Source organism: Muntiacus reevesi, chromosome 9, assembly GCF_963930625.1.
Source record: "Muntiacus reevesi chromosome 9, mMunRee1.1, whole genome shotgun sequence".
NCBI classification, from domain to species: domain Eukaryota; kingdom Metazoa; phylum Chordata; class Mammalia; order Artiodactyla; family Cervidae; genus Muntiacus; species Muntiacus reevesi.
In genome coordinates, this window is record NC_089257.1 from 43,816,199 (window position 1) to 43,829,421 (window position 13,223).

At 39.5% G+C, this 13,223-nt stretch overlaps 1 protein-coding gene across 1 annotated transcript; it reads left to right on the top strand.

Moving 5' to 3' along the window:
* Positions 1-12,247: 12,247 nt before the first annotated feature.
* LOC136174664 (olfactory receptor 52E5) lies at positions 12,248-13,189 on the top strand. The gene has a single exon (XM_065944840.1). It carries the CDS (start codon positions 12,248-12,250, stop codon positions 13,187-13,189), a length of 942 nt encoding a protein of 313 aa, XP_065800912.1.
* The last annotated feature ends 34 nt before the right edge of the window (positions 13,190-13,223 follow it).

Here is a 13,223-nt window from a genome sequence, read left to right on the forward strand (position 1 = left end):
GTAACAAGGTGGCTCTAGTGGTAGAGTACCCTCCTACCAATGCAGGAGACATAGGAGACACAAATTCTATCCCTGGGTCAGAAATATGCCTGGGGGAGGACACGGCAACCCACTACAGTATCCTTGTCTGGAGAATCCCATGGACAGAGGAGCCTGGGGATACAGTTCATAGGGTTGCACATAATTGGACATGACAGAAGCAACTTAGCATGCATTCACAGGGGTAACAAGAAATGATCACTCAGATAAATCATTTTGACCACAAACTCTTAACGCTTGCAGGACATCTGGATAGAAAATACTTGGTGTAAATAAGTGGCAATCCAATATTAATTCCAGGTAGAGATAGCTAGGCAAGCGGAAGACAGAGCAAATAACCTAGGATTGGTGTTGGTAATGAGAAAAAGGAGACTACAGCAACTCTGCTGCAGGTGCAAGCAGAATAGTAGCAAAAAGTGACTAATACAGTCCTCATTACTATGGTCTATAAATCCTAAGTGGTGAGGACTGACTAGCTCCCTGGTCATTCATATTTATACCACACATAAACAGACTAAATAAAGACAACACTTTCTCATTTCTCTGTCAATGATACTAAGTGATCTGTGACACATAAAAAGCAACTTTATGATTAAATCTACTTATGATATTGGGGAAAATTCAATGTAAAAGTAATAGCGTACACAATGTGGATTGAAGTGAACAGTAATGCTGGCCCTGAAATGGTCCCCAATCAAACTGCAGTGCTATGCTTGAACCTGGCTGGGCAGAGTTCCCGCCCTCAGCTCCTTTCTCGGGGCAACTCTGTGCTTTGGAGTAGCTTCCCCAAATGGTTCTAAGTTCACTTCTGCTGCTTGGGGTCAGCTGGAGATAGCAACACTGTCTGTGCAGGGTGCCTTGAACTTGAACCAAGGACACATAGGCCTAATCATGAATCCTCCTCTTCACAGGACTCTGATTCTCTTTGTTCAACACCCACCACCTTATGGAGTCAGACATTTGTGTAAGAGGCTCTATGACCCATGTCTATCAGGTTGTCTTGGGACCTCATCACTGGACCCTGGGATCTGGTTTCAGGAGAGTGGCTTGGTCAGCAGACTTGTCTTTCTAGACAGTATAGACTTTCATGGAATCACATGAGATGAAGCCACCAGAAGGGTTCTGACATGCTGATTGGAGGTGTTTCTCACTCATCACTTGTGACAGACATAGGATGAGTTCAGGGCTCTAGGTTACCAATGGTCCATTCTGAAATGCTGGGCTTGAACTATGTGTTAGAACTGTTCACTGTCTTTCAACTCTCTGCATTTACACTCTCATGCTGCTTCCTAGCTACAGTACTTGAAGGTAGTAGCAGGAGCAGCAGACCTCCTTTACCTTCCTGCCTTCCTCACCATGGCCCTGGTACCCAGAGTGACTGACCATCCCACCCTCTCTGCAAGCTCCATACCACCTGTCAGCTAAGTGATCACACCTGTATACTACAAAGGATTTGTGGCCATTGTAGAAAACTGATATTATGACATGCCACCCTAAGTCAACATTAAATAATGTCAGATGAGGTAGGGGTATTCCTTACAGGAGTGAGAATGCCCTTCTCATTTTACTACAGACACCTCACCTATGCTACAAGCTGGTGACACAGTGTGAAAGGAAACAACGCAGTAAGAACTGAAAGAGATCATCTTCTAGACATGTAGTCATTAGGGATTAAATATTTTAGGTGGCAAAAGATGTGTTTTTCTACATTAACGCTATAAAGTCCAAAAAAATGGAATATAAACGTTAAAAAAAAATTCACATTTTCCTGAAGGGTCTGGTTAAACCTGGCATTTGTAGTCAACATCAATGAAACACAAAAGAACTTTTGAAGAGTCATTGGAAGCTATTATCCATGGGTAATATAATGGAGAATGCAGCAGCCTACTAATGATGCAATCAGCATTAAACAAATGGAATTTGGAAATGCTAGAAACAAGATGGTCTATATTGTTCTGAACAGTCATGTCATAGTAAATAATAACCACATAAGAACCTTCTTTTATAGCAGGAGACTAGAAATGGCCAGAAACGGCCTGTCATCTCAATTAAAAAACAAGTAGTTCATGGAGCTGAACAGGAAGAAGAAAGTACTTGGAAACTACAAAAAATCTTTATGTGCAGTGATTAGACAATAACCAAATATATAATTAATTCTTCTCTACTCGTTATCTTAAATGTTCATTGATAAATTACTATATATCACATGGTGTTTATCATACTTTTTTAGGCAAATTGTTTGTATGTTCAGGACCCAAAGAACACATTTGCCCAGGCACCAGATATAGGTCAAGTCCTCCATACATTTTTACATTCAGTGTCTGTGAACCCAACGTTTAACATCCCATTTCATTCCTATGATCTGTGTCAAGGTAATACCATCCTGGACCTGAACAGGATCCCAGTGTTCTGGGAATAATATGTATGCAGTTTGACTATTGATTTATGGACAATGCTGTGTGTAAATGTATGTATGCATACATGCTTATGTTTGTGTTACACATAACATGAATTTGCTAGGGTCTGAACATTAAATGCTTTACATACAGACTTAATAGCAAAGATATGCAATATGATAGGAGAAAGAAATGGCAACCCACTCCAGTATTCTTGCTTGGAAATTACACAGACAGAGGAGGCTGGTGGGCTATAGTCCATGGGGGTCACAAACAGTCAGACATGACTGAGTGACTAACACTGAACACTGAACAATATGATAAGAAGAAAAAATATATAAACATAAAAATAGTTAAGGAAAGGGTGACAAGAGAAAAATGACTCCAGTTTTAATTATATTCTATCAGATTAAACGCCCCAAGACAATGCCTTTTCACTTAAGCCACCCTTACACTCCCAGATATCCCTTCTTTATGGGAACACTTTATACCCTACAGGGTACTTCACAGAATACAGAAACGCATCTAGTTCATAGAATATTAGTGTTGTTTCTTTCTATATTATTCACCAGCACCTTGAGAGTGGACATAACTCAGTCTAATTGATTTAATTCCTCTAGTTTGTACTGTTATTAAAAGCATTTTGTATTATAGAGCTATTCGAATATTTTAAATATAAAGTGTTGTTTCCATAATGTAGACATATGGAGTATATTTAGGGATAGATGTGCGCTACTTGGAAAGGTCTGTTTGACAAACTGACAAAGTCTAAATTAAAATCCCAGTTAGCAGTAAATCAATGGAACATCCCAAGAAGAGAAGAAAGACACTCTAAATGGAAACAGTTCCCCCAAAGTATATGATTTGTACTTATTTAGCTGCTGAATATGGAGAAGGCAATGGCAACCCACTCCAGTACTCTTGCCTGGAAAATCCCATGGACGAAGGAGCCTGGTAGGCTGCAGTCCATGGGGTCACTAAGAGTCCGATGCGACTGAGTGGCTTCACTTTTACTTTTCACTTTCATGCATTGGAGAAGGAAATGGCAACCCATTCCAGTACTCCAGTGTTCTTGCCTGGAGAATCCCAGGGACAGAGGAGCCTGGTGGGCTGCCGTCTATGGGGTCGCACAGAGTCGGACACGACTGAAGTGACTTAGCAGCAGCAGCAGCAGCAGCTGCTGCTGAATATATGTTACCAATCCCCCACCATACCCCACTCTCCAACTGAATGATTAACGAGTAATCATTCAGTAAAAGATGCAGTGTGGTTTATGCGGACAAAACAGCTTAACATTACCCTTGGCCTCCTCCCTGAGGGGGGTGAGGGCCTGGCCAAGGGTGGTCACTTCCTCCCAACCAGACGCAGACAGGCTCGCCCACATTTGGCTGATGGAGTTTAGTACCAGTGCAGATTCCACATTCCCACTCCGATGCTCTCTGAGAAGTGCCTAATGATGCTGATCACTTACAGACACAAGAGAAATCTTTGTTATTATTGTATAAAGCCATAAATGTACATAAATCATGTCTTTAAAAAAATAAAGAAAGAAGCAAACTTTCAAGACATTTAATCCAGATACAATATCTCTCAGATCTATTCCAATATTGGTCAATTAATTTGGTTTATCAGTCCATAATTCCGTTCAGTTCAGTTCAGATGCTCAGTTGTGTCTGATTCTTTGAGACCCCATGAACTGCAGCACACCAGGCTCCCCTGTCCATTACCAGCTCCCAGAGCTTGCTCAACTCATGTCCATCAAGTCGGTGATGCCATCCAACCACTTTTATCCTCTGTCTTCCCCTTTTCCTCCTACAATCTTCCCCCTTCTCCTCCCTTCAATCTTTCCCAGCATAAGGGTCTTTTCAAATGAGTCAGCTCTTCGCATCAGGTGGCCAAAGTATTGGAGTTTCAGCTTCAGCATCAGTTCTTCCAATGAATATTCAGGACTGAGTTCCTCTAGGATTGACTGGTTGGATCTCCTTGCAGTCCAAGGGGCTCTAAAGAGTCTTCTCCAGCACCACAGTTCAAAAGCATCGATTCTTCGGCACTCAGCTTTCTTTATAGTCCAACTCTCACATCCATACTTGACTACTGGAAAAATTACAGCTTTGACTGAACAGAGCTTTGTTGGCAAAGTAACCTCTCTGCTTTTTAATATGCTGTCTAGGTTGATCATAGCTTTTCCTCCAAAGAGCAAGTGTCTTTTAAAAAAAATTTCATGGCTGCAGTCACCATCTGCAGTGATTTTGGAGCCCACAGTCTCTCACTGTTTCCACTGTCCCCCCATCTAATTTGCCATGAAATGATGGGACTGGATGCCATGATATTAGTTTTCTAAACGCTGTTTAAGCCAACTTTTTCACTCTCTTCTTTCATTTTCATAAAGAGGCTCTTTAGTTCTTCTTCACTTTCTGCCATAAGGGTGGTGTCATCTGCATATCTGAGATTACTGATATTTTCCCCAGCAATCTTAATTCTAGCTTGTGCTTCATTTGTGACCAGACTCTTTGCAATCCCATAGACTATACAGTCCATGGAATTCTCCAGGCCAGAATACTGGAGTGGGTAGCCTTTCCCTTCTCCAGGGCATTTTCCCAACCCAGGGATTGAACCCAGGTCTCCCTCATTGCCAGCAGATTCTTTACCAGCTAAGCCAAAAGGAAAATCCACCCATAATTCAAGGGTATCTTTTAAAACTTGGAAAATTCTTTGTAGACACTTCCATTTTCCAGGTGCCAACTTGGAAATTTTGAAGAAAATTACCAACAGTTTTCCAAGGTGGTTTCATGCTTTTGTACTCCTATCAACAAGTATGGGAGCTTCAGCTGCTTTGCATTTTCACCAATGTTGAGGGGTTTTTGATCTTTTGAATTTTAGCTATTCTAGTGCAAGAGAAACATATCTCATTGTAGTTTTCATTTTCATTTCCCTGATAGCTAGTGACATTGATTATACTTTTGGCACTTACTGGCCATTTTTAAGTCTTCCTTTATAAAGTTTGTGTTGTTGCTGTTGTTTAGTCACTAAGTTGTGTCCAGCTGTTTTGCAACCCAGCAGGCTCCTCTGTCCATGGGATTCCAGGCAAGAATACTGGAGTGGGTTGCCATTTCCTTCTCCAGGGGATCTTCTCAGCTCAGGGATTGGCAGGCAGATTCTTTACCACTGAGCCACCTGGGAAGCCTGAGTTTGTACCAGTCTTTTCCAATAACTACAAAACTGGTTCTTTTAATATATATTTGAATGCAGTTCAAAAGCCTTTGGAAAATTGGAGTTAAAGATAAAACTGCCTATGTTAAAAATAGGATTAATAAAGCATACATATATATAAGATATGCTATATATTGTACAGTATTGTATAAACTAAAAGTAAATTTAAATAGAGAGATCTTCAGTGAATGATAAAGTTGCTTACTGACTATTAAAATTTCAGAAAAAATATTTGGCAAACAAGCTGGTGCCCTTAAACTACGTCAAGGTATAGGCACAAGACACAGTGAAGGAACCTACCTGGCAGGAGTTGGGATTTATTTTGAGGGACTCACCCAGCACATGATGACTTTCAGTTCATCTACAAAGAGTGGGCACTGGGAAACCAGAGTGAATACCCTGATTTCCTCCCTGCTACCCTCCTGCTGGTGTTTTCTATATTCTGAATACAACCAGGTGTCAAAGTGCAAAGGAGGCAATCAGTGCAGTACATTTGTGTGAGTCCTCCAGGATATAGAGTATGAAGTGACCCTAGAGAGGCAGAGAAGATATGCAGCACCTTGGCCCACATAAATGAAGAGCTAGAAAAAAATTCAGAACAAAAGCTCGAAGGCCAGCATTTTTATATCTTCTCCTTTCAAGTACTAGACTATTTTTTCAGGATTGTATCTATGATATTTGATACTGTCTCTCTTTGTTCTCAGGCTTCCCAGGGGGTGCTATAGGTAAAAAACCTGCCTGCCAATGCAGAAGATACAAGAGATGCATGTTCAATCCCTGGGTTGGGAAGATCCCCTGGAGGAGGGCACAGCAACCCACTCCAATATTCTTGCCTGGAGAATCCCCATGGACAGAGGAGCCTGGTGGATACAGTCCATGGGTCGCACAAAGTCAGACATGACTGAAGCGACTATGCACACACACCATTCATTCTCAGAGTCCCCTTAGAAGAGATTAGAATGTCTTTTTATCCTTTTAGACCACTCAAGAGTTATGCAAAATAATTCTGATTTCCAAAAATTATGTTATGAATTCACTCTGAAATTAAATGTACAATGTTTACCTGGAGGATCAAAATTTTTTAAAAAGAAGGAATGGATAATCATGTAATTGCCATGCATGTCCTATGTTTGTATTTCTGTATGTTCTCAAGTAATTTTATATTACTTTTTCCCTAAGGTCTAAAGTGAGGTGAAAGAAAAACCAAAATGCCAGAAGTATTCTTTTACATGTTTTATAAAATCCATGGGTATTGAAGAAAACTTTGTACTTTGTAAAGCTTTAACTAGCACTGAAATTCAAAAAAAAAATGATATTGAAATGTATAGCCAGATATAACACATTTTGTGGAGAATACTATAATTGATGGAGAAGAGTCAAAAACTTTTTTTTTTATCCTTTATACTCTTTCACTATAAAATAAATCAAAGCTTTCTGAAGAGAAGATGGTGATTCACTTTGGAGTCATATAAGTAAAGCAATATGTAAAATATCTTGAAAAATTACAGTTATTTACCTGATAGCTCACAAGAAATCTTTTGTTATTTGCTCAAGAAGTAGTTGATTATACCATTACATATGTATAAAGCTAAAATAACAAACAAAGTTTTGTCGATTTAGCTTATATTTATTGAACACCTAAATAGTGTGTTGTCTAATAGGAGCTTAGTAAGTAATAGGTTGAATCAAGAATGTTTGCTTGTCATATGAGCATTACTGACACCTAGTGGTCAAGCTAAATGCATTTCTTAATTAAATGAGTCCTTTATAAAAGTAGGAGTGAACTAAAAAGTAACTGCAGTAGTTTTATTCAAATTCCATCAAAAACATGTATCTTTAAGTAATAAAAACAATGTCCATTTTAGTAATAGCTTGGATCTATTGTCAAACACTTCTTTCTCATTGCATTATCTTAATTCGGAAAAAAAAACATGTGATATGAATTGTCATTTTCACCCCTTTTTAAAGATTTTATTTATTTATAAGGTGGAATGTGAGGCTTATAGAGGTAAAGAATTATGCTCAAAGTCTGTCAGTTATTGTATTGTATAAAATAGATTTAAACTTGTTTTCTGACTCTAAAATGTTGACTCCAGAAATAATGCCATAAATTAATTAAATAGCCAGTGTTTAATATCAATTAATTTCTGATAAACAGTGATAGAGTCCTTTCTAGGCATTATCTTATTGTGTCATTACAACAATCCTATTAAGTTGATTTTCTTTACTCATTTCCCTGTGAGAAAACCAAAGCGCAAAAGGTAAATTGAATGGACTAAAGTCATAGAACAAAGGGTGGGCAAAGGGACCATGTTCCTAATATACATGATACATAATGACTATTATACCTAGTGTTAGAGGTGCTATACTCACAAAAATCACTTAGTGTAATTCTTAAAACAAACATAGCTCAAAGTTTGTAAACTTACATAAGAATTCTGGCAGATTCATGTCAATGTATGACAAAAACCACTACAATATTGTAAAGTAATTAGCCTCCAACTAATAAAAATAAATGAAAAAAAAAAGAATTCTGGCTCTGGCCTTTGTTAAATGTACATATGTTTCTGCACTGAGTTTGAGAAATGCTGGGTTTTTTCCTAGAGTGCTCTTTCACTGTCTGCCAAAAGTAACTTCACCTGATCCACAGTGAGATTTAAGATGGTGGTGGAAAAAAAAGGTGAAACTGAAAGTGGCTCAGTCATGTCTGACTCTTTGTGACCCATGACATGCAGCCCGCCAGTTTGGTGGGAGGCCATTATTCCTCTGACTGACTAGACTCCTGAGGGTACTCACTGGAGGATGCAGACTATAGATCTGTAACCAGAGGGAATTTCTGACCAGAAAATTTTAAGGTTGTCCTCAGGGATATGGAAATTTTCCATGCCATTTTACAGGTCCAGGGACACAACCCACAGTGGGAAGGCCCTTCCAGGGGGCTAGAGTTCTCATATAACTCCTTGACCTTCACTATTGAGAACTCAGACATGTGCAGGCTGCAGGCTGTGGCATCTAGTTCTTCATAAACAATTTCTCAGATGCCAGCCAGAGGTAGGTGAGTCAGTTTCTGGTTATGCTGGAAGAGGGATCACAATGACAGTAACTAAAGTGGTTCATGGAATGATGGAATTCCAGTGGCTCCATCAGAGTCTCTGTAGAGAAGGCTATCTCCAAGCAGAGCAGCAAGAAATTGTGTTGAGAAAAACCTGAATTTATAGATGCCCATTAGTCACTAACACAAAATCACATAGCAGAACACAGGACTAAATATGCAAACTGATATCAACAAACTCAGCAGATAGGTAGATAGATATTGAACAGACAGATTCAAACATATGAACAAAGAATGTGATATGCAAACAGGAGGGAAAAATACTAATGGTAACTCACTGGCTGTAGCAAATGAATTCCGTCCTTCTCTACAGCCTTCTATTTTGTCATCTCAGAAGAGAACCTCGTACCCTGGGCACAGTCATCCTAGTGGGAGGTTACAGCATCTCTGAAAATGAGGCTCAGAGGGGTTGAGAGATGAGAAGCCTGGAAACCTGGGCAGAGATTATTCAATTCTGCTGCAAAGATGGAAGCCAGTCCCTGGGAGAAGCTCACCACAGTTTACCTGGGGAACTGTGTGTCTGAAAGGAAAGAAAGGTTCAGAAAGGAAAAGAAAGAGCTTCAGAGAGTTATGGTGAGCATCAACTTTAAAAATATACATGGAAGTGTTTATTAAACAGAAAACAACATTAAGCACACAAAAGGTGACGATGACTGCATCAGTAGTGGTCATAGTAATGGCAATGCATGTGTACATGCTCAGTTGCTCAGTCATATCTCACTCTTTGTGACCCTATGGTCTGCAGCCCACCAGGTTCCTCTGTCCCTGGGATTCTCCAGACAAGAATACTAGAATGGGTTGCCAAGCCCTCCTCCAGAGGATCTTCCCAACTCAGGAATTGAACCTGCATCTCTCAAATCTCCTGCATTGGCAGGTGGGTTCTTGACCCCTAGAGCAACCAGGGAAGCACAGTAAAGACAATTGTTGCAACATATTGACCTAAACAGACAGAATTTTTGCCAATGACAATATGCTTCTATTGATATTTAGCCCCAAGAAAATCTTCCATGATCATTCAGTGGGATGACAATAAGATCAAAACAGTAGTAAACGTTGGAAACACTGGACAATCTCATTGAACAGGACATGAATCTTTGTACCCCCTACTCCCTTTGAACAGGATATGTATCCTGTTCAATCACATTTTATTGATAGTATTATATTGATCAGTCATATGTTTTTCAAAAGGAAAATTACTGACAGTCATCAGTGAAGAGGAATGAATTATTGAAAAATTAAGATAAAAGATTATAGAAGTCTTAATTAACTCAGTAGTTGTGAGGGGGAAGAAAAATAGATTTGATAGCTATTTCTGAAGATTAACACTATTAAAGTACTTGGTAGCTCAGATGATAAAGAATCTGCCTGCATTGCAGGAGACCCAGGTTTGATCCCTGGATCAGAAATATACCCTGGAGAAGGGCAATGCTGTCCACTCCAGTATTCTTGTCTGAAGAATTCCATGGACAAAGGAGCCTGGTGAGCTATAGTCCATAAGGTCACAAAGAGTCATAAACAACTGAAGTAACTTATCATGCACGCAAATGTGAATTTTAGTCCAAGCCATGTCCAGGAGCAAATTAAAGTTTTGCTCCTGACACAAGAAATACAGAGACTACTGGAAGGTAGAGAAAGAAGAAAAAGTAAGATGTGAAGTTCAAATGCAGACAACTACGTAAGGGAAGAAGAAGTTTCCTGAGACTGAAAGAGAAATACAGCCAAGAATGAGCAGAAACACAATCCATCTGTGGTATGCCCTGTGACACACCTTCCAGATCTGCTTTTTAGGAAATATGCATCTACCTCCCAACTACTAGGAATATCAGATACTGGGAGCTCACATCTGCACCCCTTTCTGGAACTGTCATCCAACCCAAGAAATGATCTCAACCCAAGTTTTGTCCCATCACTCAGGGTGACACGCAGCCAATGGCAGGACACCGTGAAATGCAAATAATTGACTTCTTTGCATCATCGTGGGGCAACATAGAAGAGGCATCCCAACTCCAGAGCTTCCCATAATATCACTGGAGGCCCCAGATGCAATCTCATGGTGAGTCAGCTTCTCCTTTGACCCAGTCCTACTTTACTAGCTTTTTTACAAGTATAATTTCTGAGAGATCGCCTCCAAAATCCCTCTGCATGCCACTCTATAACCCAGTTTGTATTTATCTAGGATCTCATATTTATATAATAATTGGAAAGATTATTTCCACTAAATCTTTAACTTTTATTTGCTAATTATTGCTGATCTCTGCCTATCACTATTTAAAGTATAAATATACTTTATACCATGAACATATATCTGACACAGATTTTGACCGCAAAGCCATTTACCTTAGTGGTAAAAAGCTAGCAGTGTTTCTTTAAGCTAGAATGAGCATTAGAATAGCCTGGGGGGTTTAATTAGCATTATTAATAGGTCTCGATCCCAGAGATTCTGATTTAGAGAGTTGAGGGTAGTGTCCAGTAATTAGCATTTATAACGAATTACTAGATGATGCTAATACCCATGGCCCAGGGACTACACTTTAAAAACCACTAATAATCAATAATAACTAGCATAACAGCAAGATAAATAGACTTCTGGAAAATAACAAAAATAATAAATAATCATGAAATAAGCCAGCTTGGGAAGGCTCTGTGGATAGTGTTTCATTAAATCTAGACTAAGAATTATTTTGGTGATTGGACTTAGAAGAATTTATAGTTTTGAGAAGGTTTATTATTTCGCTGGAATTATACATTAGTCTCCTGATACGTCAAAATTTCATAACTTCATTCCTTAGCTCAGATCTAAACACCAGCTGTCCACCCCTCCACCCTAACTAAGTTCTCTCCCACATACCATTTTCTCTTTTCATTTAGCAATTCCTTGTTCTTAAAAAAAAAAACAAAAACCTTATTAAAGTATAGTTGATTTATAATGTTGTAAGTCTTTTTCATATTCTTTTCCATTATCATTTATTATAGGATACTAAATATAGTTATCTGTGATATACAGTAGGACCTTGTTGTTTATATATCCACATACCATCTTCTTTTCAGGCCTCTCTTGAAAGAGTGTATCATTCCCCTAAACCATCTATATCAATACAAGTCCTATGATTTTATATACACACAGACTATCTTGTTTAGGCTTTACATGATGATTAATAGATATAATTAACAATCAATATTTGTTATTTTATAGCCATATACAGTTTCTTCCTTAAAGAGTGAAGGGAAAAAGATACAAGTGAAGAATGGCTTTTTTTGGGAAATTTTTGACATGGTTTTCTATGTTGGTGAGGTAAATACTCTGAAGTGAGAATGTCTTTTTAATTCTGCCTCATATTCTGTCTCTAAGTCTCCTCAGCTATATTATGAAATTAAAGAGTGGATCTTCTATTCTTCCAGAAAACAGGTGACATGCTCTGAAAGAGGTTATGGTGTCTCTCTGGAAGCAAGAAAACTGCAAACAATGTATCTATAACCACTCCAAACAGATATGCTGCACCCCAACAAGACACAGTTCCATCCTTCCTCCTTTCTTCTGATGGGGATTCCAGGGCTGGAAGACGTGCACATCTGGATTGGCTTCCCCTTCTTTGCAGTTTATCTAATAGCTCTCCTGGGAAACATTACCATCCTGTTTGTGATCCAGACTGAACGCAGCCTCCACCAACCTATGTTTTACTTCCTGGCCATGTTGGCCTTCACTGACCTTGGCCTGTCCACAGCCACCATCCCCAAGATGCTGGGCATCTTCTGGTTCAATCTCAGGGAGATTGTGTTTGGTGCTTGCATCACACAGATGTGCACAATTCACATATGCACTGGCCTGGAGTCTGTGGTGCTGACAGTCATGGCCATAGACCGATACATTGCCATCTGCAACCCCCTGAGATATAGCATGATCCTCACCAATAAGGTAATAGCTATCCTTGGCATAGTCATCATATTTAGGACTTTGGTATTTGTGACTCCATTTATTTTCCTTATTCTGAGACTGCCTTTCTGTGAAGTCCGGATCATCCCCCACACCTATTGTGAACACATGGGTTTGGCAAAGTTGTCTTGTGCCAGTATTAGGGTCAATGTTATCTATGGCTTGATTGCTTTCTCTGTGGGATACCTTGATCTTTCTGTGATTGGGTTTTCATATGTCCAAATCCTCAGAGCAGTCTTCCACCTGCCGTCCTGGGATGCACGGCTCAAGGCACTCAGCACCTGTGGATCCCATGTCTGCGTCATGTTGGCCTTCTACCTGCCAGCACTCTTCTCCTTCATGACCCACCGCTTTGGCCACAATATCCCTCACTGCATCCACATACTTTTGGCCAATCTGTATGTGGTTGTCCCTCCTGCCCTTAATCCTATCATCTATGGGGTCAGGACAAAGCAGATAAGAGAGCGAGTGCTTAGGATGCTCAACCCAAAAAACTATTGATGTTTAGCCCCAAGAAAATCTTCCGTGATCATCA

Bases quoted from the DNA above. Each gene is read 5' to 3' on its own strand.
- LOC136174664 (XM_065944840.1), top strand. From the start codon at position 12,248: ATGCTGCACCCCAACAAGACACAGTTCCATCCTTCCTCCTTTCTTCTG.